At 37.5% G+C, this 25,085-nt stretch overlaps 1 protein-coding gene across 3 annotated transcripts in view; it reads left to right on the top strand.

Moving 5' to 3' along the window:
- Positions 1 to 25,085, top strand: part of UBR2 (ubiquitin protein ligase E3 component n-recognin 2) — a 133,182-nt gene that overhangs the window by 37,991 nt on the left and 70,106 nt on the right. For 2 of the 3 annotated variants that reach the window (XM_020287012.2, XM_020287010.2), the window contains exons 5-11: positions 4,270 to 4,400; positions 7,213 to 7,351; positions 7,821 to 7,883; positions 12,908 to 13,028; positions 15,885 to 15,992; positions 16,494 to 16,582; positions 17,706 to 17,804. In XM_020287012.2, coding sequence (XP_020142601.1) covers positions 4,270 to 4,400; positions 7,213 to 7,351; positions 7,821 to 7,883; positions 12,908 to 13,028; positions 15,885 to 15,992; positions 16,494 to 16,582; positions 17,706 to 17,804 — 750 coding nt within the window. Of the gene's footprint in view, positions 1 to 4,269; positions 4,401 to 7,212; positions 7,352 to 7,820; positions 7,884 to 12,907; positions 13,029 to 15,884; positions 15,993 to 16,493; positions 16,583 to 17,537; positions 17,637 to 17,705; positions 17,805 to 25,085 lie in introns of all 3 variants that reach the window. The other variant, XM_020287011.2, reaches the window with a different exon arrangement.

Here is a 25,085-nt window from a genome sequence, read left to right as displayed (position 1 = left end):
TATTTGTGATCTTTTCGACTTTTGGATATAGGCATTTATGGAAATAACCTTTCCTCTCAGGACTGCTTTAGCTGTGTCCCACAGGTTTTGGTAACTTGTGTCACCTTTGTCGTTTAGTTCAAAGAATCTTTTGATTTCCATCTTGATTTCCTCATTTATGAAGTGATCGTTCAGCAGAAGGTTGTTTAGTTTCCATGACTTTGTGTAGAAATGAGGACTCCTGTTAGGATTGATTTCTACATTTATTCCATTGTGGTCTGAAAAGATACATGGTATAATTTCTTTTTTTTAAATTGTTTGAGATGTGCTCTGTGTCCTAGGATATGGTCAATCTTAAAGAATGACCTGTGAGCTGATGAGAAGAACGTATATTCAGTGGTTTTGGGGTGGAATGTTCTGTAAATGTCAGTCAGGCCCATTTGTTCTAGAGTTCTGTTTAAGTCCATTATTTCTTTGTTGATTTTCTGTTTGGAGGATCTGTCCTGTGCTGTCAGTGGGTGTTGAATTCTCCGGCTATTATGGTGTTGTTGTTTATCCATTTGTTTAGATCAAGTAGAGTTTGATTTATGAATCTGGGTGCACCAAGGTTGTGTGCATATATATTTAGAATTGTTATGTCTTCTTGTTTTTTTTTTTTTTTTTTTTTTGAGACAGAGTCTCACTTTGTTGTCCAGGCTAGAGTGAGTGCCGTGGTGTCAGCCTAGCTCACAGCAACCTCAAACTCCTGGGCTCAAGTGATCCTTCTGCCTCAGCCTCCCGAGTAGCTGGGACTACAGGCATGTGCCACTATGCCCGGCTAATTTTTTATATATATATCAGTTGGCCAATTAATTTCTTTCTGTTTATAGTAGAGACGGGGTCTCGCTCTTGCTCAGGCTGGTTTTGAACTCCTGACCTTGAGCAATCCGCCCGCCTCGGCCTCCCAAGAGCTAGGATTACAGGCGTGAGCCACAGCGCCCGGCCTATGTCTTCTTGTTGAACTGTACCCTTCACCATTATATAGTGACCTTCCTTATCTTTTATTACTTTTGTTGGTTTAAAAACTAAGTCATCTGTAATCAACACCACCACACCAGCTTTCTTTTGGCTTCCATTTGCTTGAAATATTGTTCTCCACCCCTTTACCTTTAGTCTAACTGTGTTGTTGCAGGTTATATGTGTTTCCTGAAGGCAGCAGATACTTGGCTTGTGTTTTTTTTTGTTTTTTTTTTTGAGACAGAGTCTCGCTTTGTTGCACAGGCTAGAGTGAGTGCCGTGGCGTCAGCCTAGCTCACAGCAACCTCAAACTCCTGGGCTCAAGCAATCCTGCTGCCTCAGCCTCCCGAGTAGCTGGGACTACAGGCATGCGCCACCACACCCGGCTAATTTTATATATATATATTAGTTGGCCAATTAATTTCTTTCTATTTATAGTAGAGACGGGGTCTTGCTCTTACTCAGGCTGGTTTCGAACTCCTGACTTCGAGCAATCCTCCCGCCTCGGCCTCCCAGAGTGCTAGGATTACAGGCTTGAGCCACCGCGCCCGGCCTGGCTTGTGTTTTTTATCCATTCGGCCAGCCTATGTCTCTTGAGTGGGGAGTTCAAGCCATTCACATTTATTGAGATAACTGATAGGTGGGGCAGATTTCTGTTCATTATGTTGGGTTGAACTTTGTTGCTTTGCTTTCTCTCTTGAGCCATTGTAGTATCTGGGCTTTGATCTTTAGCTTTGAGTAGATTTTACATTCGTGAGTGTTTATTGTGCTGATCTGTGGGTAACACTGTTTTGAGTACTTCTTGAAGGGCTGGTCTTGGTGAATTCCCTCAGTCTTTGCTTGTCTGAGAATGTCTTGATTTCTCCTTCATATACAAAACTTAGTTTTGCAGGGGATAAGATTCTAGGCTGGGCATTGTTCTGTTTCAGAAGAGTGAGAATGGGACCCCAGTCTCTCCTTGCTTGAAAAGTCTCAGTAGAGAAGTCTGGCGTTATTCAGATCGGCTTTCCTTTGTATGTTATTTGCTTCTTTTGTCTATAGCTCTTAGAAGGGCCTCTTTAGTTGATACTTTGGTCAGTCTGATGACTGCATGTTGTGACGTTTTCCTGTTTGCATTGAATCTCACAGGGGTCCTCTGAGCTTCTTGAACTTGCTGTATGATGAGTCAGTAGGTGCCATGAAAAGGGTGTGCAGAATGTCCTCCCAATTAGTAGGTGGCGCTTGCTCAGAGGAACAGACTGTTGCTTTTGGGTCTTGTATCCAGTTCTTATTCCTCTGGAGAGGCACTCTAGTGCCTGAGGTGGTGGGTGGGGCCCTGGGACTTCCAGGTGTGTCCTTTTCTCCCCCTCAGTGAGGGCTGGTCTGGGAGTGAGTCAATTAAATAAATCAGTCACAGAGATAGAGCAGAGAAACAAGAGAAAAGAGCAAAGCCTACAAGAGATGTGGGATTATGTGAAGAAACCTAATGTGAGGGTCAGGCCACCAGGCCTCCCCTGGCTGTGATGCCGGCCGGGAGGTTCCCTGAGCAGGTTCGCCCAGCGCACGGCCCCCCTTTGGAAGGAGGGTTGCCCTCAAGGATGCTGATCTGCCCCTGAAGGCGCACACACCTCAGTAGGCTGTTCATGTATATCCCTTCTGTGCCCCAGGCAATGCGAGACCTGGGTGCATGGGATCTGGTCTGCAGGTGTGACCTCTGGGCCCAGGAGTTCAATGCCTAACCGCACCAGCAAGAGGAGTGCCAGTCCTAATTCACCCATGGGGAGCCCAAGCTGGGTTAATGTCTCTCAGCCTCAGGATCTGCCCTGTTCTCCTGGAATCACTGGGCCAGCAGCACCTGAGAGAGCTGGTGGGTAGGGAACTGACCGTCTGAGTTCCCCTCAGTCAGCCGTAGGGCCCCAAAAGGGAACGTCCCATTCCCTGGAGGTGCCTCTGGCTGGTGGCTATGTTGTCTGTTTCGGCAGTGTGGATAGGGATGAGGGAGGGGAGAATGAGGCAATGTGGCGCCTGCCACGCAGCTCAGGTCTGTGCACCCGGAGGTGCCCCGAGGGAGTTGGGAGCCTAGTGCGGTGTCCGCTACAGGCTTACCGCTCACTGGTGGTGGCTGTCTCTAGGCTGGTGTCCGCAGGTCTCTACAACCACTGGGGAGCCCACCAGCGTTCTGAGATTCAAGGGAAGGGAAAGTTAACTGCTGCACCTGCCCTTGCCGCTGGTCTGCAGGCTACCCGGGAGGTCTCTGCTTCGAGTTCTCCTCCACAACCTCCTCCCGTGGTCTCAGGTACCCCTTCTTCTGACTCTCCTCTGATGTATGCTCGATGCTTGCTTCTTCTAATTTCTCCTAGAATCTGCCTTTTCTGCAGAGACACTCTGTCAGGTGGTATTTCTCGTCTGCCATCTTGCTCCGCCTCCTCCATTTGCTTTATATCAGTTCCACTAGGCTTATCTTTGGTGTGAATATACAAAAATATTGTGTCATATACATGTTTTACATATACACAAGTATGTACCAATTCCCATCCCATAATGTTGTAACATACTGGTTTTTTAATTTGAGAAAAGAATGTAATGCTGTTTAGCCATTAAGCTAAACAAAGTGTTTAGATTTAAGATAAACCATTAAGATTAAAGATTATGTAGAACATTTTGCCAGCCTTGATTGAAAGATACCATAATAGACATGGTATATATTTAAAATAATAATTTTCTACATTAACCTAAAATTTAGTGACTTTTTCACTATTAAGTGTAAAATACAAAGTTCCCTGTTAACATGCATACACATCTTACCCTGCTGAGAGGAAGTAGACAAGTGAATGGTTCTTATAACATCTAGGTCCAGTTTTCTGACCTTGATTGAGTTCTCACTTTTAAAATTGTCAAAATCAAGCTCTCCTTTATACTTATAAAAGTAAATATTGCTTCTCTATCCTTAGATAATATTCCTTTGCTCTAGAAATTATGGGTTAGTAGGATATGAAGCTATAAAGAAAGTTTGATATTAGGTTTTAGAGATCCTGGAACGCCATTCTAAAATGTTTACATTTATTCATTAGGCATTGGAGTGCCATTGAATATTTTGATTCAGTTGATTCAATAACTGGGATTATTCAGAACTAAACATTTCAGAAAGCTTTGTTTTGTAGGCTGTAATGTATAAGATCAAATGCATTGAGGGGAAGCTGAAACTGGAAGACTAGTCACCTTTTTACTATGTTATTTTGAAGGTTGGAGGCAGAATGGGAAAGAGAATTAACGTACATTTAACATGGTGGTTGCCTTTTTTCTGTTCTTTCTCAGGATCCTCTTGTGCATTTGTCGGAAGATGTGATAGCACGAACTTATAACATTTTTGCTATTATGTTTCGGTATGCAGTGGAGATATTAACCTGGGAAAAAGAAAGTGAATTGCCAGCCGATTTAGAGATGGTGTAAGTATAACTTATTTATTCTTTGTGTATGAGGAACTGCTAAATTTTAACTCCCATACAGTTAGGATATAATCATTTTTTAAAAATCAGTTTTTATTAGAACAGTAACCATCATTGGTTTTATAGTTTTTAAATATGTGTGTGATCCAGTTTCTTGGTGGAGATTTCTGTTGGTTAGTTGGTTTTTAGCCATATTTAACTGTGTCAAAACTCTATAACTGGTTTCATGCATAAGCAGTTTTCTCTTTGATTGTATGATAAAACTGGTAGATTAACTCTACAACTATACTTTTTTGTTTATCACATATTATTAAGAGAATGAGCTCTTTGATATAAGTGAGTTTTCTGGTTTAAATAAATGCTCAAACTCAATTTTAACCATTTGATTCTAACTTTTTATAAAATGTATTCTATACTTTATGCTTTTTTAGTTTATATGTACCATTTTTACTTAGATTATTGAGATCACAAACTTGTGACCAGACACGGCATTCTTCCTATTAAGGTTCGGGCTTACTTTTCCTTATTAGTGTGCTTGCAACTTTCTCTTTTAGTTAAAGACCAAAACTGTTGGAATTGTATTCATAGTTAAAAATGAATACCAGCTGGAATGAGGATCTGAGGGACATTAGTTGTGTTTCTTTTTTGCTTTGTCAGTAGTGTTTCAGATAATTAAAGTGTTGTGAATTAAGTGTTTTTTAATAAAATGAGGTGTTACTATACTGTGCCTTTTGGGAGATGTTGAAAGTGACTTAGTGGCCAGGCGCGGTGGCTCACGCCTGTAATCCTATCACTCTGGGGAGGCCAAGGTGGGCAGATCGTTTTAGCCCAGGAGTTCTAGACGAGGCTGAGCAAGAACAAGACCCTGTCTCTGCTAAAAATAGAAAGAAATTATCCGGGCATGGTGGTGCATGCCTGTAGTCCCAGGTACTCAGGAGGCTGAGGCAGAAGGATTGCTTGAGCCTAGGAGTTTGAGGTTGCCGTGAGCTAGACTGATGTCATGGCACTCTAGCCCAGGCAACAGAGTGAGACTCTGTTTCAAAAAAATAAATAAATAACTCAGACATCAAAAAAGATCGGCTGTATCGTTTGTGAGGAAAGGGCCACTTATTTGGTCAAATTAATTGGCCGACTAAAAATACATAGAAAAAATTAGCCGGGCATGGTGGCTCATGCCTGTAGTCCCAGCTACTCGGGAGGCTGAGGCAGAAGGACTGCTTGAACCCAGGAGTTTGAGGTTGCTGTGAGCTAGGCTGACGCCGCAGCACCCTAGCCCGAGCAACAGAGTAAGACTGTCTCAAAAAAAAAAAAAAGGAGGAAGGGAGGGAGGGGGGGAGGAAGGGAGGGAGGGAGGGGGAGGGAGGGAGGGAGGGGGGGAGGAAGGGAGGGAGGGAGGGGGAGGGAGGGAGGGAGGGGGGGAGGAAGGGAGGGAGGGAGGGGGAGGGAGGGAGGGAGGGGGGAGGAAGGGAGGGAGAGAGGGAGGAAGGAAGGGAGGGAGAGAAAGGAAGGAAGGGAGGGAGGGAGAGAAAGGAAGGGAGGGAGGGAAAGGAAGGAAGGAAGGGAGGGAGGGAAAGGAAGGAAGGAAGGAAGGGAGAGAAAGAGGAAGAGAGGAAGACAGAGAAAGAGAGGGAGGGAGGGAGGGAGGGAGGGTGACTTAGTACCTCATGACTTTATCTTCATGTACTTCAGTTTGGGAATCATTCATCTACAATCTAAGCTTAGACCCTAGAGAATAGAATAGTTTGTATTTATTTTGTTCTGTTGTAGGCTCAGGGCCACTAGCATGGAAGAAAAAAAGAATTTAATTTGCTTCTCTTATAATGTTTCCCATCTTAGTTTCCATCTGCTCAGAAACCTGAATCACCCATATTCACTTAGATGCCAACTTCAGCTGGTTCTCCCTCTATCAAATTGTTCTACTGCTCGTTTCCATTACTATCATCCTACTCCAAATTACCTTAATTTCATCCTTGGGCAACACAGCTTCCTAGCTGGGCTGCCATGTACACTCTTGCCACTTAAGAGTCAGTCATTCTCTACACTGCGGCCAAAGTGAATTTCAAGGCAAATCTGATCATATCTCCTATTTCAAATCCTTGATTGCCCTTACAGTGGCAAAAATCAAAATCCATTATAAGGCGTTCAAGAGTTCTACCTCTCTCCAGACCAAGCTAATCTCATACTGATCTCCTCCTTCCTACCTGTGCTCCAGGTCCTAGTATTTACCTCTGCCACCTCAGCACCTTTGCTTTCACCTTCCGCTAGCCCAGGGTTTCTCAGCCTTGGCACTATTGGCATTTGGGACCAGATTACTTCTTTGTTATGGGAGCAAAGATGGAGGATTGCAAGATAGTAGCATTCCTGGCCTCTACTCTTTAGATACCAATAGCACCCCCAAGCCACAGTCATGACAACCAAAAATGTCTCCAGACATTGCCAAATGGTCAGCTATGGGAGGCAAAGGGGAATTACCCCCACTTGAGAACCACCAATAACCAGTTCTGACTTTGAATGTCAGATTACTTCCCTAGAAGTTTTTCTCTGAACCCCCAGACCTACTATACCCTACTTTAGCATCCTGCTGTTCTTGATAACAACCAGTATATAGAGAGTTAATTATATGTTCAATATCTGTTTTACCCACCAGACTGTAGTATCATAGAGCACAGTGACCACAGATGAATTCTTTAACAGACATGTGCCCAGTACCTAGCACATTCTGTAGGACAAAGTATCCTCTTAATAAATCAGCCTGGAACAAGATAACATGCAAATAGATAATCTAATACATCATTAATGTTTTATCACTCAGAGAGAAGAGTGACACCTACTATTGCATGCTGTTTAATGATGAAGTTCACACGTATGAACAAGTTATTTATACTCTTCAGAAAGCTGTTAACTGTTCACAAAAAGAAGCCATTGGTTTTGCAACTACAGTAGATCGAGATGTAAGTAATTTTATCTTATTGATACCACATAGTAAATTGAATTTTTACTACAGATAAGTTACCCCAGAAAATTGAGTTAAAGGTATATGTCTAGGCTTTTTTAAAAATGTCATTCGAATGTTGCCCCAAATGTATTGGGTATAACTTAAGCTATTACCAGATAGAAAATTTAAGAGGAAATAATACAGTTACCATCATTCTACCCAATGATTAAAAATATTCATTTATGAGAATGGAAATTATAGAAGCCTAGAAGAATAAATATTGTGTTGCTCAAGGAAATATACTTATTAATGGCTTAAAATAGTTAAGAGAGCTTTGAAAGAAATTTTTAATTTACTTTTCACTAATGAGTAGAATTGACATTAAAAATATTAAAAATTAGAGTTATGTGCTCAAACATGTTAGTTTACTGGCTTAAAAGTTATTAATATTGAATATATTCACATGTTAATATCTTTATTTATAGGGACGTAGGTCAGTTCGATACGGAGATTTCCAATACTGTGAGCAAGCAAAATCAGTAATTGTGGTAAGTAATTTTAAAACATGCTTACATTATTATTTTTTATTAGTTTAAGCTAGGTTCATATTTCAGTATTTATGAACACATTTTTCTGCTTTCATGAATGTATAGCCAATGTCAACCAAAAATTGTTTAAAGATGTTTCTTGAGTATTGCATTATTGCTTTATCTAGTTTTTAAAGCTGTGTAAGATTGATATAGAAAATGAATACTTTGATAAGATAAATCTTTTCTACTTATTTCTCCATGAAGAAGTATTAGATAGTTTTTTTCTTTTTGTTTTGTTTTTAATTAACATTACATTTTAGGAATTAAATTGGTCTTTACTGCCAAAATTAGAATTTGGGGAGAGTTGTTTCTTGGTACAATTTGGCAGGACACACACCATATCTTAATGGCATTTAATGTATTATTTTTCTAAAAGAGAACTATTCTCCACATTTAGATCTGTTTTTTAAAGTTAGAATTTATTTTTATAGCCAGACAACTAAAAAAATTAGCCAGGCGTGGTGGTGCACACCTGTAGTCCCAGCTACTAGAGAGGGAGGATTGCTTTAGCCCAGGAGTTCGAGGTTGCTATGAGCTAGGTTGACACCACAGCACTCTAGCCCAGGCAACAGAACCAAGACTCTGTCTCAAAAAAAAAAAATTATTTTTTAATTATTCCATGTAACTGCATTTTATATAAATGTTCTTTTTAAAACATAATTTTATATATCATAAAACATTTTAAGTATACAGACAAAAACAACACAACAAACACCTGTGTGCCCACATTATATCTTATTTTCTTTATATTAATTTTAAATAAATGGTATGGAGGCCCCTGTATTAACTCTTCTTAATCCCATTACCCTTCCTCTTTCCCTAGAGATAAGTACTTTCATTGATTTTTTTGATTCTCTTGCATGCCTTTATACTTCATGTATTAAGTATCTGTTGATATTATATATATATTGATTTGGCGGCTTTTAAGCATTATATAACAAGATTCATACTGAATGTATTATACTGCGACTTTCCTTTTCATGTCAGTGTTGTTTTAGATTTGTCTATGTTGATACATGTGGTAGTTAATTCATTTTTTAAACCATTGTAAAGTATTCCATTTATGATTATACTAGTTTATCCATTTTCCTATTAATGGGCAATTAGGGTGTTTCCAGGGTTTTTTGTGACAGATATTTCTGCTATGAACATTCTTTTGTCTCCTTGTTCCATAGATGTAAAAGTTTCCAAGAAAGGGAATTTCTGAGTTTTTAGAGTATGAGCATTTTCAGCTTTAATAGATTTTGCCTAGTTCATCTTCAAAACTGTGGTATCAGTATATGTTACCGGTTGGGCGCAGTAGCTCATGCCTATAATCCCAGCACTTTGGGAGGCCGAGGCAGGAGGATCACTTGAGGCCGGGAGTTTGACTAGCCTGAGCAAAAGCTGACTAGCAAGACCTTGTCTCTACAAAAAAATATAAAAATTATGACCAGGCACCGTGGCTGGCACCTGTAATCTTGGAGGCCGAGGTGGGTTGATTGCTCAAGGTCAGGAGTTCAAGACCAGCCTGAGCAAGGGCAAGACCCCATCTCTTATAAAGATAGAAAGAAATTAATTGGCCAACTAAATATATATATATGGAAAAAATTAGCCGGGCATGGTGGCGTATGCCCGTAGTCCCAGCTACTCGGGAGGCTGAGGCAGGAGGATCGCTTGAGACCAGGAGTTTGAGGTTGCTGTGAGCTAGGCCACGGCACTCTAGCCTGGGCAACAGAATGAGACTCTGTCTTTAAAAAAAAAAAAAAAAAAAAAAAAAAAGAGTTCAAGACCAGCCTGAGCAAGAAAATAGGAAATGGAAGATAAAAAATTAGCTTGGCTTACTGGTGCATTCCTGTAGTCCCAGCTACACAGGAGGCTGAGACAGGAGAATTGCTTGAGTCCAAGAGTTTGAGAGTGCAGTGTACTGTGATGATACCAGAGCAGCAGAGTGAGACTCTTTCTCAAAAAAAAAAGGAAATTGACCCTCTCTTCCTCACTTCTCCATTTCATAAAACACACACACACGGCATGCACACACATTCTCAGCAGCAGTGTATGAGAGTTCCCATTTCTTTGCCAATCTGATGTATACAGAATGATATCTCATGAGGTAAATTTGCATTTCCTTGATTTCTAAGTATCCTATTTTATGTTTATTGTATTGGTCATTTAAGTTTTCAGTGAATTTCCCATTTTTTGTGTGGGATTGTCTTTTTCTTACTCATTTAAGTTTGTGATTCCTTTCATTGAGCAAAAGCTTCAAATTTTAACGTATTAATAGCAAATATATCTTTTCCTTTATGATTTGTATGTCTTATGGCTTGTATAAGAAATTCTTCCTTGATATCTGAACATATTCAATGTAGTAATGTATCAGAAATTATGCTTATAGATTATCAATTAGAGAACAAACAATAAAATAGAAAAGTGGACAAAGGATATGAAAAGACAGATCACAACAGAGAAAATCTAGATGGCCAATATACATGAGATTACAATGATAAAAATCTTATTTGCAGAGAATAGGAATACACATGTAAAAATGCTGCAGCATTTTTGGAAAACAATCTAGTAACATCTGTTAAAGCTTTACCTCTCCTAGGAATTCATCCTATAGAAATACAGGCACTGGTAAGTGTGTCTAAAAGATGTTCAGTCCAGTGCTGCTTTTTTTGTAATCTCACAAGACTGAAAATAAAGTGAACATGAAAACCCTTCTGTAGAGGATATTTTAATCTATATCCCAGACTGTTATGTAGTAATTAACAAAAAAAGTTAAAGCTAAGATGCATAAAAGTATGTTTAATATCCCATTTTTGTAGTCAAACCAACAAAATTAAGATCTTTATAAATGTATACACATAATATACATAGAGAAAATACACAGACTTACCCTGTTAATGTAGGTTATAGAGAGGGGATGAATCAGGGTGAAAAGAGAATTCAAATAAAAAATGAATTTTAAAAAGTGTTTATGTATTTGAATAGATGTTTATCAAAAGAAAATACACAAATGGCCAATAAGAACATGAAAACATGCTCAACATCACTAACCATTAGGGAAATGGAAATCAAAACTGCAGTGAGATACCATCTTATATGTATTGGGATGGCTGCTGTCAAAAAAAAAAAAAAAAGTTGAAGCCGGGTATGTGCCTATAGTCCCAGCTACTCAGGAGGCTGAGGCAGGAGGATCACTTGAGCTCAGTAGTTCAAGGCTGCAGTGCACTATGATCCTACCTGTGAATAGCTATTGCCCTCCAGCCTGGGCAACATAGGGGGAGACTCCCGTCTCTGAAAAAGAAAAAAGGTTGGCAAGAATATGGAGAAATTGAAGCCTTTGTACCCTACTGGTGGGAAAGTAAAATAGTGTAGCCAATATAGAAAACAGTATCATGATTCCTCAAAACATTAAAAGTTATTATAAGATCCAGCAATTTTGGTTCTGAGTATATATGCAAAAGAATTGGAAGCGGGGTCTCAAAGAGATACTTACACACCCCTGTTCAAGCACCGTTATTCACAAGAACCAGAGGTAGAAGCAACTCAAATGTCTGTTGATGGATGAATACAGAAACAAATGTAGTATATACATATAGTAGAATATTGTTCAACCTTAAAAAGGAAGAAAATATTGATACATGCTACAACATGAATGAACCTTGAGGACATTATGCTAAGTAAAATAAGCCAGTAGCAAAAAGGTAAATATGTATGATTACACTTTCAATGGGGTACCTACCATAGTCATATTCAGAGAGACAGAAAAATAAAATAGTGGTTGCTAGGTGCTAGGGGAAGGGAAAGCAGGGACTTGTTAAATGAGTACTGTACAGATTTTCAGTTGTGCGAGATAGAGTTCTGGAGATTGGTTTCATACTAGGTGAATGTATAAACTGTACACTTAAAAATGGTTAAGAGGATAAATTTTATGTGTATTTTACCACAATTCTTAAAAAATATATTGATAACATATCTGTGCAATAAAGTAAATTATTTAAGTGTGTAGTTTTATTAAGAAATGAATCTAGGCTGTGCGCAGTGGCTTACACCCGTAATACTAGCAGTTTGGGAGGCTAAGGCGGGAGAATTGCTTGAGGCCAGGAGTTTGAGACCAGCCTGAGCAAGAGCAAGACCCCATCTCTACAAAAAGTAGAAAAATTAACCAGACGTGGTAGTGCACGCCTGTAGTCCCAGCTACTTGGGAGGCTGAGGCAGGAGGATCACTTGAGCCCAGGAGTTTGAGGTTGCAGCGAGCTATGATCATGCCACTGCATTCTAGGCTAGGTGACAGAGCCAGATTCTGTCTCAAAAAAAAAAAAAAATCAAATACATAAACCAAGTTTAAGCATTTAAATCATTTATATTAATAATTGGTAAGGCAGATTTTCAAATATAACTAAAGATTCAAGTTAATCTCATAAACTGGCTGGACCTTCTTATTTTTTTAATCCAAGGATTATTTTAGAAAATTAGGATGAATCAAGTAAGGCCAACACAGTGGTGGTTTTCTTTTTCCTTTTTCTTTTCTTTTTCTTTTTTTTTTTGAGACACAGTCTCACTCTGTTGCCTGAGGTAGAGTGCTGTGGCGTCAGCCTAGCTCACAGCAACCTCAGACTCCTGGGCTCAAGCGATCCTGCTGCCTCAGCCTCCCAAGTAGCTGGGACTATAGGCATGCACCACCATACTCGGCTAATTTTTTCTCTATATATTTTTAGTTGGCCAATTGATTTCTTTCTATTTTTAGTAAAGACTGGGTCTCGCTCTTGCACAAGCTGGTTTTGAACTCCTGACCTTGAGCGATCCTCCTTCCTCTGCCTCCCAGAGTGCTAGGATTACAGGCGTGAGCCACTGTGCCCGTCCAGTGGTGGTTTTCTTACATACATGAGTGAAAAACTCTGTTATGATGGTGTGGTTATATTAAATAAAAATGTTAACTTTTTTCTGCCAGTAAAATAGATTTTTAAGTTAGTATTTCAATCCTGCCATTTCTTTTTAAGAGAAATACCAGCAGACAGACAAAGCCACTCAAAGTTCAAGTTATGCATTCATCTATTGTTGCGCATCAGAATTTTGGTTTGAAACTTTTGTCTTGGCTGGGAAGTATTATTGGATATTCAGGTAGGTTCATAAAAATTTATGCTAATTATCTGTTAAAATGAGCTCATATGCCCTTGCACAACTGTTTTGGAAACAATGTCAAATGGAATAATTTCTTGCTTTAATTTCACATTTTATTTTATTTTATTTTATTTTATTTTATTTTTTTTTTTTGAGACAGAGTCTCACTTTGTTGTCCAGGCTAGAGTGAGTGCCGTGGCGTCAGCCTAGCTCACAGCAACCTCAAACTCCTGGGCTCAAGCGATCCTCCTGCCTCAGCCTCCCGAGTAGCTGGGACTACAGGCATGCGCCACCATGCCCGGCTAATTTTTTATATATATATCAGTTGGCCAATTAATTTCTTTCTATTTATAGTAGAGACGGGGTCTCGCTCTTGCTCAGGCTGGTTTTGAACTCCTGACCTTGAGCAATCCGCCCGCCTCGGCCTCCCAAGAGCTAGGATTACAGGCGTGAGCCACAGCGCCCGGCCAATTTCACATTTTAGAATACCATCTCAGACTGTCTTTATGCACAGAAAAACCAAATTTTGTCCTGTAGTATTTTTTTATGTGCACACAAAGAATTCCCTGTTAAATTCAGAAAACATTGGGTTTAACAATTATAAAGGACTTTAATATGGTAATACAATGTAAATCTTACAAACTTGATTTTAAAATCTTTTTTTTTTTTTTTTTTTTCTTTGTTTTTGAGACAGAGTCTCAGTTTGTTGTCCAGGCTAGAGTGAGTGCTGTGGCATCAGCCTAGCTCACAGCAACCTCAAACTCCTGGGCTTAAGCAATCCTGCTGCCTCAGCCTCCCAAGTAGCTGGGACTACAGGCATGCACCACCATACCCGGCTAATTTTTTCTATATATATATTAGTTGGCCAATTAATTTCTTTTTATTTATAGTAAAGATGGGGTCTCGCTCTTGCTGAGGCTGGTTTTGAACTCCTGACCTGGAGCAATCCGCCCCCCCCTCGGCCTCCCAGAGGGCTAGGATTTCAGGCGTGAGCCACCACGCCTGGCCTAAAATCTTTTTTTTTTAATGGAACATCCTGTGAAGCTCTTCCACTGTGTAAGCTAGAAAAATGCTACTGTAAATAAAACCTAAGTGATTAGCAATTTATATAATAAAACACTAATGTTAATATCTCTAAATCCTATTGCTTTTTGTTACCAATATTTGCAACTCCAAAAATTTGCAAATTGGAAGTTATTGATTTGAATTTTTAAAAATTTTTCCACAGTCTACAAGTTAGGTAATTTTTCTTTATGTAATGGTAACAGAATTAAGAGTCCTCTTGTCCCCAAAAATACAAGTCTTGGCCTAGTGCAGTGGCTCTTGCCTGTAATCCTAGCACTCTGGGAGGCTGAGGCAGGCGGATCACTCAAGGTCAGGAGTTCGAAACCAGCCTGAGCAAGAGCAAGACCCCATCTCTACTATAAATAGAAAGAAATTAATTGGCCAACTAAAAATATATAGAAAAAATTAGCTGGGCATGGTGGTGCATGCCTGTAGTCCCAGCTACTCGGAGGCTGAGGCAGGAGGATCGACTGAGCCCAGGAGTTTGAGGTTGCTGTGAGCTAGGCTGACGCCATAGCACTCTAGCCAGGGCAACAGAGTGAGACTCTGTATTAAAAAAAAAAAAAAAAAAAATACAAGTCTTGTGTATAACACTAAAGGGTAAATTTGGGGTAGATCTAAGCTATCTGTCATGCTATTCTTTAGGCAAGACTGTAAATAAACGACATTCAGATGTTTACTGTAAAGAAAATTGCTAAAACATTTGTGTTGAAAGGCTATGACAACGAGCATTACCACACTGAACTGATAGTTATAAATATAGAGGCATGGAAGTTTAACAGAACATGTTTTCTTGCCTTTTAAATGTCTTTCCAGTTATTTTCTCAGCCCCGTATTCTTAATTTTTGGTGTTTTCCATTGGATGCCTGTATGCCAAGTACTGTGGTACAGTATTAATGAATAGTATCATGGAAGTAATTTCCTGCTGAAAATTTTCTTTGACGTATTTATCAGTAATTTCCTGCTGAAATTTTTCTTTAAGATATTTATCAGTAATTTAAATGCTTATATTTAATATTTATATTAGATTTTTCCTTTAACCTTTTTAATTACTTCTATTTGGCAAATTTATAATTCAATTTAAAAGTTACTCCATTTCTTTTTGATTATTTGCCTGCTTGAAGAAGACTAAAAACACTGATTTAAATTATAAAGTATGGTGAAACAAAAAGATGTTAAAGATTTGTTTGCTTTAATGCTTATATTAATATTTGAAGAACTTTTCTAAAGTTAGCATTTAGATGATGTAGGAATTTGTCTGCCAGGGCCTCTCACATGCCAGGTCCACAATGAATTTTTGTTCAATGAATGAAGAACATTTTGTATAGCATTAATAAAATGCACTGTTACATGACATAGTGTAGAGGTCATGCATTCCTTCTTTTAATTGTTAGCACAATTTAATATACCTACCTTCAATTATCGTGGGATGTATAACAATTTTATTGTAATCTGGTTTAGTGGGCATTAGTGCTTAAAGAACAGTATTCAGTAGTTTGGGGATGTTTTCCTCTTTAGTTAAATTCATTAAAACACAGGAAGTTATCGCCTTTATGATAGACATATATTTTAACATTCTGGAGTAAGAATTGGTGTGTGAAGTAAGATTTGGAATTTATCCTTTTGTGAAAATATTAATAAAATAATTAACATGTTTACTTTTTCTGAATAAATTTGACCTATCATAAAACATGTAAAACTCTATAGATCTGTTTGAACATCTATTAAAATGTCACTTTATTTTAATATTTGAAGTTGCTATCTCATACTTACTTTTCCTTCTATTTAAAGATGGCCTTCGCCGGATTTTATGTCAAGTTGGTTTACAAGAAGGGCCAGATGGTGAAAACTCTTCTCTAGTGGATAGATTGATGCTTAGTGATTCCAAGTTATGGAAAGGTGAATCTCTTACTACTTTTAAAGTATAGGGTATCTACATAAGTAATTGAGATGTTAAGGTTTTTTCATTTAGGAAGATATTTAATAAATATTTATGTTTTTATTGCAGTTATTGCAGTCTTTGAAAAATATAGATTTTGGGGGGGTTCATGATCCAAATAGGCTTTATACTTTGTTTCAAAATTGTGTTTAGAAAACCTGATTTTATAAATACGTAGATTATGAATATTTTGTGCTAAGGAAAATGTATAGTTTTGCTCTTGAGGCTTAAAATACAATCCAGTTGCAGTGCCACATACCTGTAGTCCAGCTACTCAGGAGGCTGAGGTGGAAGGATTGCTTGAGCCCAGGTGTTTGAGTTCAGTCTGGGCAAAATAGCAAGACCTCATCTTTAAAAAAAAAAAAAAAAAAAATACAATTGATCACATTAAGAATTTTGGAAATACTGTTTTTGGCTTATTTGGTATATCCTTATCTCACACCCTGATCTTTTTCTAAAAGGTGCTAGGAGTGTATATCATCAGTTGTTCATGAGCAGTCTGCTTATGGATTTGAAATACAAGAAACTCTTTGCTGTTCGATTTGCAAAAGTAAGTGGTTTTTCGATTTTGATAACAAAACAGGTTATATATGGAGTAACTGTGGCCCATGATTATATGTAGGCTTCAAAAAATTAGCATCTGATAGTAATATATCAATGTATTGATTTCAAATTCTAAGAAACTTCATAATATTTTTTATCAATAATATTTTTATCACTCCTATAATAAAATTATAGGAGTGAGACTTCTTGTTCATTACCTCCCATGGTATCATGAGTACTCGTCTGTGCAGTCTCTGTGATATGAAATGATAAATTTAAACCTAGGCCACTATAAATTATGATACCGTTTTCACTAAAGTTCATATAAGCAAACAATAATCATAGTTGAAATAACATGTGTAAATGGATATGATTTAAGAATTATGAACTCTAAGTTAATATAATTGAATTAAATTCTACTCCCTTTCAGCAGCATGTGACTAAGCTAACCACTTATTTTTTGTATTCACTCGAATTAGGAGTTCTTAACCAAGGAAGCATGTATGAGTCATTCAAAGAGCTCTTTGAAAATACATGTGTTTGTGTTCCATTATCAAATCTACTCAAGCATATTCACTAAGAGTGGGGGCCCAAGCATGTGTACTTTGCAGAAGTCATCGTATGATTCTGATGTGCATCTATACGTAGTAAAAGTCTGGTTTCAGCAGAGACAGTGTAATGCTGCTGTGGTTTAGCTCCACCAGTGTATGTTGGCATCTCAGGATTATAGAAGATGTGACTGCTTGTTTGGGCTGGTAAACTGCCATGTACTTCAGAAGAATCAATACTTATACAGGATTCCACAGTGAATCAATATTTATATAGGAATTAATTGGTAGAAATCATCCCAGTTATCATTCTCATAGCAGTGTTATCTTACTTCCTCCAGCACTGACTTTTCATTATAATCTTAAACTTTGGGTTAATGTGGATTAGAGGTGAATCTCCCCCTTGTTGTTTAGAATTACCAGCAGTTGCAGAGAGATTTTATGGAGGATGATCACGAGCGAGCAGTGTCGGTGACTGCTCTGTCTGTCCAGTTCTTCACCGCACCTACTCTGGTGAGTAGTGCTTACCTTTTCTTGTAACTGATAGCTGGCACTCCTTGCCTTTTTTTGCCTTCTTAATAGAACTATGAGCGTTTGCAGAGTGATTATGTGACAGATGACCACGACAGAGAGTTTTCAATCGCAGACCTCTCGGTTCAGATATTCACGGTTCCTTCACTTGTAAGTACTGAAAAACTAGAAGAACTTTCTTGTTTGCCCTTAACAAAAGTAAGGCCTTAAAATAACAAAGAGCTAAAATCTGTATATTCCTGAATAGAATAATATTTTATTCATGGGCAGATTTCAGAGATCTTCAAATATATTAGAACATATTTTTGTATATCAAAATAATTGGGAGAAAAAGTCATTTAAATTTAGTCTATACTTTCCCTCTCTTCAGAGTAGAGGATGGGGAAAAAAAATATACACTTTCTCATAATACTTTCCTGAGGTTTTGAATGATGAGTTACCATTAAGCTGATTGGTTTAACAAATTTATCCTTGACATTGGAATCAGACAGCATATTGTATAACATCTCACAACTTGAGAAATCCTTCTCCCTGCCCCACTGCCATAAAGGAAGGGGTAGCTAAGGCAGTTGAATCACAATGATTGTGAGCTTCACTAGGTGCTCCTGAAGGCATCATTCTGTTATCACAGAATAGTAATTAAAATTCATATTTAATTTCAACAAATTTATTAAGTACCTATTTGGGGGGCACAGTTTTAGGCTTTGAGTATGCAATGGTGAACAAAAACAGATGTGATTCTAGCCCTAATCAAACTTAACATAGTGGGAAAGACTCACAACAATAGTTCATTGAAATTATAGTGAAGACTCTGAAGACTTTGGTTGCTTTAAGAGAGAATAATAAAGAGATCTGACCTTTTTCCATACTTCAGAAGAGGGCTTCTCTAAGGAAGATATCTTTATGCAAGGGCATGAGAGAGGGTCCAGGCAGAGGAACTAGCACTTGAGATGATCCTAGAGTAGGGAGGAGCATTATCTATATGCTAAACAGAGGAAAGCTAATACACTTGAGGATCCTTGAACATGGAGCAAAATTGTATAGATTTAAGAGTGAAGACATATTAAAAATGACTGGTTTTCCCCCATATTACTTTTGTGTTAAAGGATATATTTTAATATAGTTGAAGCTGTCCGGGAGTCTGTTTACCCATTAATAGGCTAATGAACTATTATTATAGGCCAGATGAAGGACTTTGATTTATCTTCAGAGCATGGGAAGGCATTAAAGAGTTTTAAGTGGTACTTATGTCATTACATTTGTGATTTTAAAAGATAATGCTGTTTGTAATTTGGAGAACAGATCCGAGGGGGGTGAAAGTGAGTGTGGGGAACCTAATTAGTTGCTGATGCAGTGATCCAGAAAAGAATATTGGTAGTAACTTGAATGGGAGTGCTAACAGTAGATATGAGTTGTGAGAGAATTGGCAAGTTGTGTTTGAGGGATGTTGAATTTGGTGATTAATTGAAGGTTGGGTTTGAAGGAGAAGTTTAAAGATGATTCCCAGGTTTCTGACTTGCAGCTGAGTGAATGTTGTGCCACTTGCTGGGATACAGGGAATTTTGGAGAACAACTAGGATTTGTAAAGAGGAAAAGTGATACCTTGAGTATCACTTGAGTTTGTGAAGTGAAGGTTGAGTTTGTGAAGGTTGAGTTTGTGAAGCCTGTGAGATGATCCCGTGAATATTCATATCTGTGTTTCTCTCCTCCATTGATCTTTTTTCCATTTCCATGCCAGTACCACAGTTATAATAATTATTTAGAGTTTAATATTCTCCTTTGATGTCTTATAGATTTAAATCTCCTTTCATTATTCTTTTCCAAAATATTCTTACTTATTCTTAGGCTTTTTTTTTTAAAAGATGAACTAAAATAAGTTTTGTCATTTACCAAAAACTACATTGGGATATTGGCTGAAAAAACATTGTATTTCTAGATTAATTCAGGAAGAACTAATATTAGTACCTTTGCAATATTGGATATATACCATTTAGAAATATAATTTGTCCTCATTTGTTGAAATGTTATTTTATGTTCTTAGTAAAAGGTTCATAGTTCTCTTGTTACAGTTTTATACATTTTTAAATTAAGCTTGTATGTCTTATATTTTTGATGCTATAGTAAATTTTTTACATTTTCAAACAGGCTATAAGTATGTAGGAAAACTACTGATTTTTATATATCCATCTTATATCTATCTAGTCCACTTTCTAACCTTTTAATATTTTGTGTTGATTCATTGGAATTTCTTGTTATCTACAAATAGTAGTTTTTGGTTTTTTTCTAATATCTCAACTTTTTGTTTCTCATCTGACTCCTTCAGTTAGAAACACTAGAAAAATTGTGTATGTCTTTATATATTCAAAACATATTTAGTACCTTTATTGACTAGGCACTATTTGGGGCTTTGGGGGATAACTATAGCAGTGAGCAAAACAATTTATAGTCTAGTTGTGAGAAGATAGATAAACATTTGCATTTTGTTATAAATCAACTGTTGATAAGTACTTACAAAATGGAAAAATGGGTTAAGGAGATAGAGACAGTGGAGGGGTCATATTTTATGTAGGATGATCAGGGAAGACCTTTCAGATAGGTGGTCTTGGAACAGAAACTTGAAGGGGTGAGAGCATGAGTGACATTAACTGGTGAAAGAGCTTTCTAGGCAGAGGGAGTAGCCGGTGCAAAATTTCTGAGATGAATACACACTTGGCATTTTGGAGGAAAGAACCAAAAAAAAAAAAAAAAAAAAAATGCCATTGTTGCTAGAGTGAGGAGGAGATTGGTCAGTGAGGTCATTCAGTTTGGGGATGGGGTGAAATTGGGAGTGGCAAAGTGGGAAGTGGCAGTACCAGACCTCGCTGGCCATTGTAAGAACTTTTGTCTTTTATAAATACTGAGTGAAATGGGGAGATAATTGCAAGGTTTTGAACACAGGCATAATATCTGATTTATGTTTCAGAAGGACCACTCTGAATTACAGCAACATCCTTGTCTGGTACCTGACTTGAATAGAAGTTCCTTCTAGTGTTTTAATCTAGAAATGAAGGTGTTGCTTACTTCTGGTTTTGATTAATATTTTGTCATACTAAGAATATTTCCTTCTGCTCTGGTTTACTAAAATTGGTTTTGGTTTTGTATGATTTTTAATCAGGATTAGATATTTTCAGCAAATGCTTTTTCTCCATCTGTTGAAATGATTATATGGTCTTTTCTTTGTGCTATTGATGTAGTAAATACCTTCATTGGTCAAAGAAGAAGGAGAATTTCATTCTTTGACCTATTAATATAACAAATTATATTAAATTTTTCTAATTTTGAAATTCTAATACATGGCTACAGTATATTATTTTAATTTACTGCTAAGTCCAGTTTAGTAATATTTTATTTAGAATTTTTGCACATATGCTCACAAGTAAGATTGGTCAGCGTTTCCTTCCTGTGTGTGCATTTAATTAGATTTTGGCTTTGTAAAATGAATTGAGTATATGTCTGTCTGTATGCCCTAGAATAGAATGATATAAGAATTACCTGGTTGTTTTTATTTTTAAGATTTAATTAATCTCAACTTGGAATGTTTGAGAGGTTAAATCTTTGAAATTCTTTTCAATTTTTTCTCATCTGTTTAGGTTTTATTCTTGAGCCAATTTTCATAGTTTACATTTTTTTAGTAATGGATCCTTTCTTTCACCCTAACTTGGTATCACCTACGTACTTAATACTCTCTTTTCCTAGGACAATGAGCATGTTTCCAAATAACCTACATAACCTTTAAAAGTAGTTCTCTGCTGCCTCCTTCCTTCTCAGCATCATAAACTCTAGAGATGGGGCCCAGACTTGTATAGTGGTTTGTTTTTTGTTTTTAACTTTATTAAGATAGAATATATACAGAAAAGTGAGCACGTGATAATTGTACAGCCCATTGAATTTTTATATAGTAAGCCCACCCATGTTACGAGCATTCCAGAGCTGCTGGTCATCCCAGTTACTACCTCTCCCCAAATGTAAATGTTGTCTTCTAGCACAACAGATTGTTTTGCCTGTTTTTGAATTTTACATAATAAAATCATATGATATGACTTAATGTCTGGCTGCTTCCAGTCAGCATTATGTTTGTGGTCGTCGTCCATGTTGCATGTACATCATGGTACATACAATAAGATCATTCACTCTTATTGCTATGTAATGTTACATTGCATTAATATATCACCATTTATTCATTTTTCTTTTAATGGGGTTTTCTAGTTTGGGGCTTTTAGAAATAAAGGTGTTTTGAACGTTCAACAACATATTTTCGTAAAAATTATCCTGACCTTTTACATACCCAAGAGAGGAATTGCCCAGATATAGTATATATATGTGTCCAGATTAAAAAGTTTCTGCCAGGCCGGGCGCGGTGGCTCACACCTGTAATCCTAGCTCTCTGGGAGGCCGAGGCGGGTGGATCGTTTGAGCTCAGGAGTTCGAAACCAGCCTGAGCAAGAGTGAGACCCCATCTCTACTATAAATAAAAAGAAATTAATTGGCCAACTAATATATATAGAGAAAAAATTAGCCGGTCATGATGGCACATGCCTGTAGTCCCAGCTACTCGGGAGGCTGAGGCGGAAGGATCACTTGAACCCAAGAGTTTGAGGTTGCTGTGAGCCAGGCTGACGCCATGGCACTCACTCTAGCCTGGGCAACAAAGTGAGACTCTGTCTCAAAAAAAAAAAAAAAAAAGTTTCTGCCAAACTCTTTTCTAAAATGGTTGAATCAGTTCACATTGCCATTAATAATGTATGAGAGTTACAGTTAGTTGCTCTACATCCTAACCAACACTTGGTTTTACCAGTCTTTTTAAATGTATCTATTCCAATGGGGGTATAGTGATTTCTCATTGTGGTTTTAATTTGCATTTTTCTGGTGGTAATGAAGTTGTATCCTTTTTTGTATGTTTATTGGCCATTTGGATATCCTCTTTTGTGAATGCTTGCTAAAGTTTCCCTCAAGTATGTATTGGATTATTTGCCTTTTTCTTATTGATTTATAAGATATTTTATTAATAAATTCTATATATATATCATTTGTTGAATATATATGTGACAAATATTTTTCCCACTTGTGACTTGTCTTTTTCACTCCCTTAAGTTTCTCCTAATGAGCCAAAATTTATCATTTTAATGTGTTCTATTTTATCATTTTTTATTTTACAGTTAGCACTTTTTGTATACTGTATAAACAATCTTTGCATATCCTGTGGTCATGAAGATATTCTCCCATGCTTTCTTCTTAAAGCTTGCCTTTCACATTTAAATTCCCAGTGCATCTAGAATTGATTTTTGTCTATAGCATGAAGTAAGGGGTTCTTGATTCCCCCCACCCCCATGTAGTTATCCAATCGACTTAGCACTGTTTATTGAAGATATCCTTTTACCTGTTGCATTTCAGGGGCACTTTTGTTATAAGTCAAGAAGACCTTTATATGTGTGTGTCTTTTGTTCCATTTGTTATCTTAGTTCCAATATTATACTGCCTTAATTATAATACTTTCATTAGTCTTTATATCTGATATTTAAATCTTCTAGTTTTATTCTTCAAAGTGCCTTGGCCATTCTTTTTTTTTTTTTTTCACCAGTACTTCTCAGTTCTATACCTTGGCCATTCTTGATCCTTTGTATTTCCATATGAATTTAAATTCAGCATATCAGTTTACACACACACACACATACCCGCCCCTTTATACATTTAGATTGGAATTGAAATCAGTCTATCCACATCAGTTTGGGAAAAATTGATATCTTTACAATATTGACTCTTCCATCCCATGAACTTGATGTGTTCCTTCATTTATTTAGTTTTTTTTAAATTTCTCTCAATAATGACTTATATTTTTTAGTATAGAGCCCTTCCAATCTTTTGTTAGATTTATTCCTATGTATTTGGCTTTGGGGTTTTTGTTGTTGTTCTTTTTGATACTATGGGAAATGATACCATTTTTAAAATTTTTATTTTATATTGCTAGTATATAGAAGTGCATCCATTTTTGTATGTTGGCCATATACCCAGCAACTTTTCCAAATTCATTTATTAAATACAATAAATTATAGATTCTTTTGGATTTTATGTGTACATACTGTGTTTCCCCGAAAATAAGATGGGGTCTTATATTTATTTTTCCTCAAGAAGACACCCTAGGACTTATTTTCAGGAGATGTGTTACTTTTTTTTAAGTACAGTACAACAATCTACATTTATTCAAATATAGTTAAGTTGTCTTCTTCTGGAATAGCATCATAACTCTCCAAACCCCGAATTCCATCTTGAATTTCTTGTGACTCTATTCCTTTAGAACCGTTGGCCCCAGTCTCTCATGTCAAGCAATAGAGCTCTCATGGGGCAGATGAGCTGCTCATCTTCTTTACTGTTCATCTTCTTTACTGCTCCTCGACAGAATGCATGGGTTGTGCAGATACACTGCGTAGCCACACCCGTCACTAGGTCTTATTTTTGGGGTAGGGCTTATATTGCACAAATGCTTACAAATCCTGCTAGGGCTTATTTTATGGGTAGGTCTTACTTTCTTTTTTTCTTTTTCTCTTTTTTTTTTTTTTTTTTTGAGACAGAGTCTCAGTTTGTTGCCCAGGCTAGAGTGAGTGCCGTGGCATCAGCCTAGCTCACAGCATCCTCAAACTCCTGGGCTCAAGCAATCCTGCTGCCTTAGCCTCCTGAGTAGCTGGGACTACAGGTATGCGCCACCATGCCCGGCTAATTTTTTCTCTCTATATTAGTTGTCCAATTAATTTCTTACTATTTATAGTAGAGACAGGGTCTCGCTCTTGCTCAGGCTGGATTCAAACTCCTGACCTGGAGCAATCTGCCCGCCTCGGCCTCCCAGAGTGCTAGGATTACAGGCATGAGCCACCGCGCCCGGCCTATTTTCTAATAGGGTAGTTAGTTATCTGTCATCTGTGAGTGGTGGCAGTTTGGGTTCTTATTTCCCAATCTTTATATCTTTTATTTCATTTTCTTTCTTTATTATATTGGCTAGGACCTCCAGTATACTGTTGAATAGAAGTGATAAATAAAAGTAGGAATCGTCTCATTCCCGATCTCAGGGGAAAAGCATTCAATATTTCACCACAAAGTATAATGTTTTACTTTGGGATTTTGTTTGGTTGATTTTTAGTAGATACTCTTTTATCACATTAAAGAAACTCTCTTCTATTCTTAGTAAATGGTACAGATCAACTTAAATAATAAGAATTGCCTTCCTCTTAGAGGAAATGTGTGTTCTGTTTGGGGAGATTTTCCTTTACCTGCTGTTCTTCAGTTGCTTTCAGCCAAAAATAATCTTTATGCCAGAATGGTATATATTTGGTTTATTCAGAGGTGTGTGTGTTTGTTTTAACGGGGTCTAACTTTGTTGCCCAGGCTGCTCAAAGGATACCC

Source organism: Microcebus murinus, chromosome 5 (assembly GCF_040939455.1).
Source record: "Microcebus murinus isolate Inina chromosome 5, M.murinus_Inina_mat1.0, whole genome shotgun sequence".
In the NCBI taxonomy this organism is placed as follows: domain Eukaryota; kingdom Metazoa; phylum Chordata; class Mammalia; order Primates; family Cheirogaleidae; genus Microcebus; species Microcebus murinus.
Note: the sequence above shows the minus strand (reverse complement) of the source record. Positions and strands in the feature narration are given on the sequence as shown.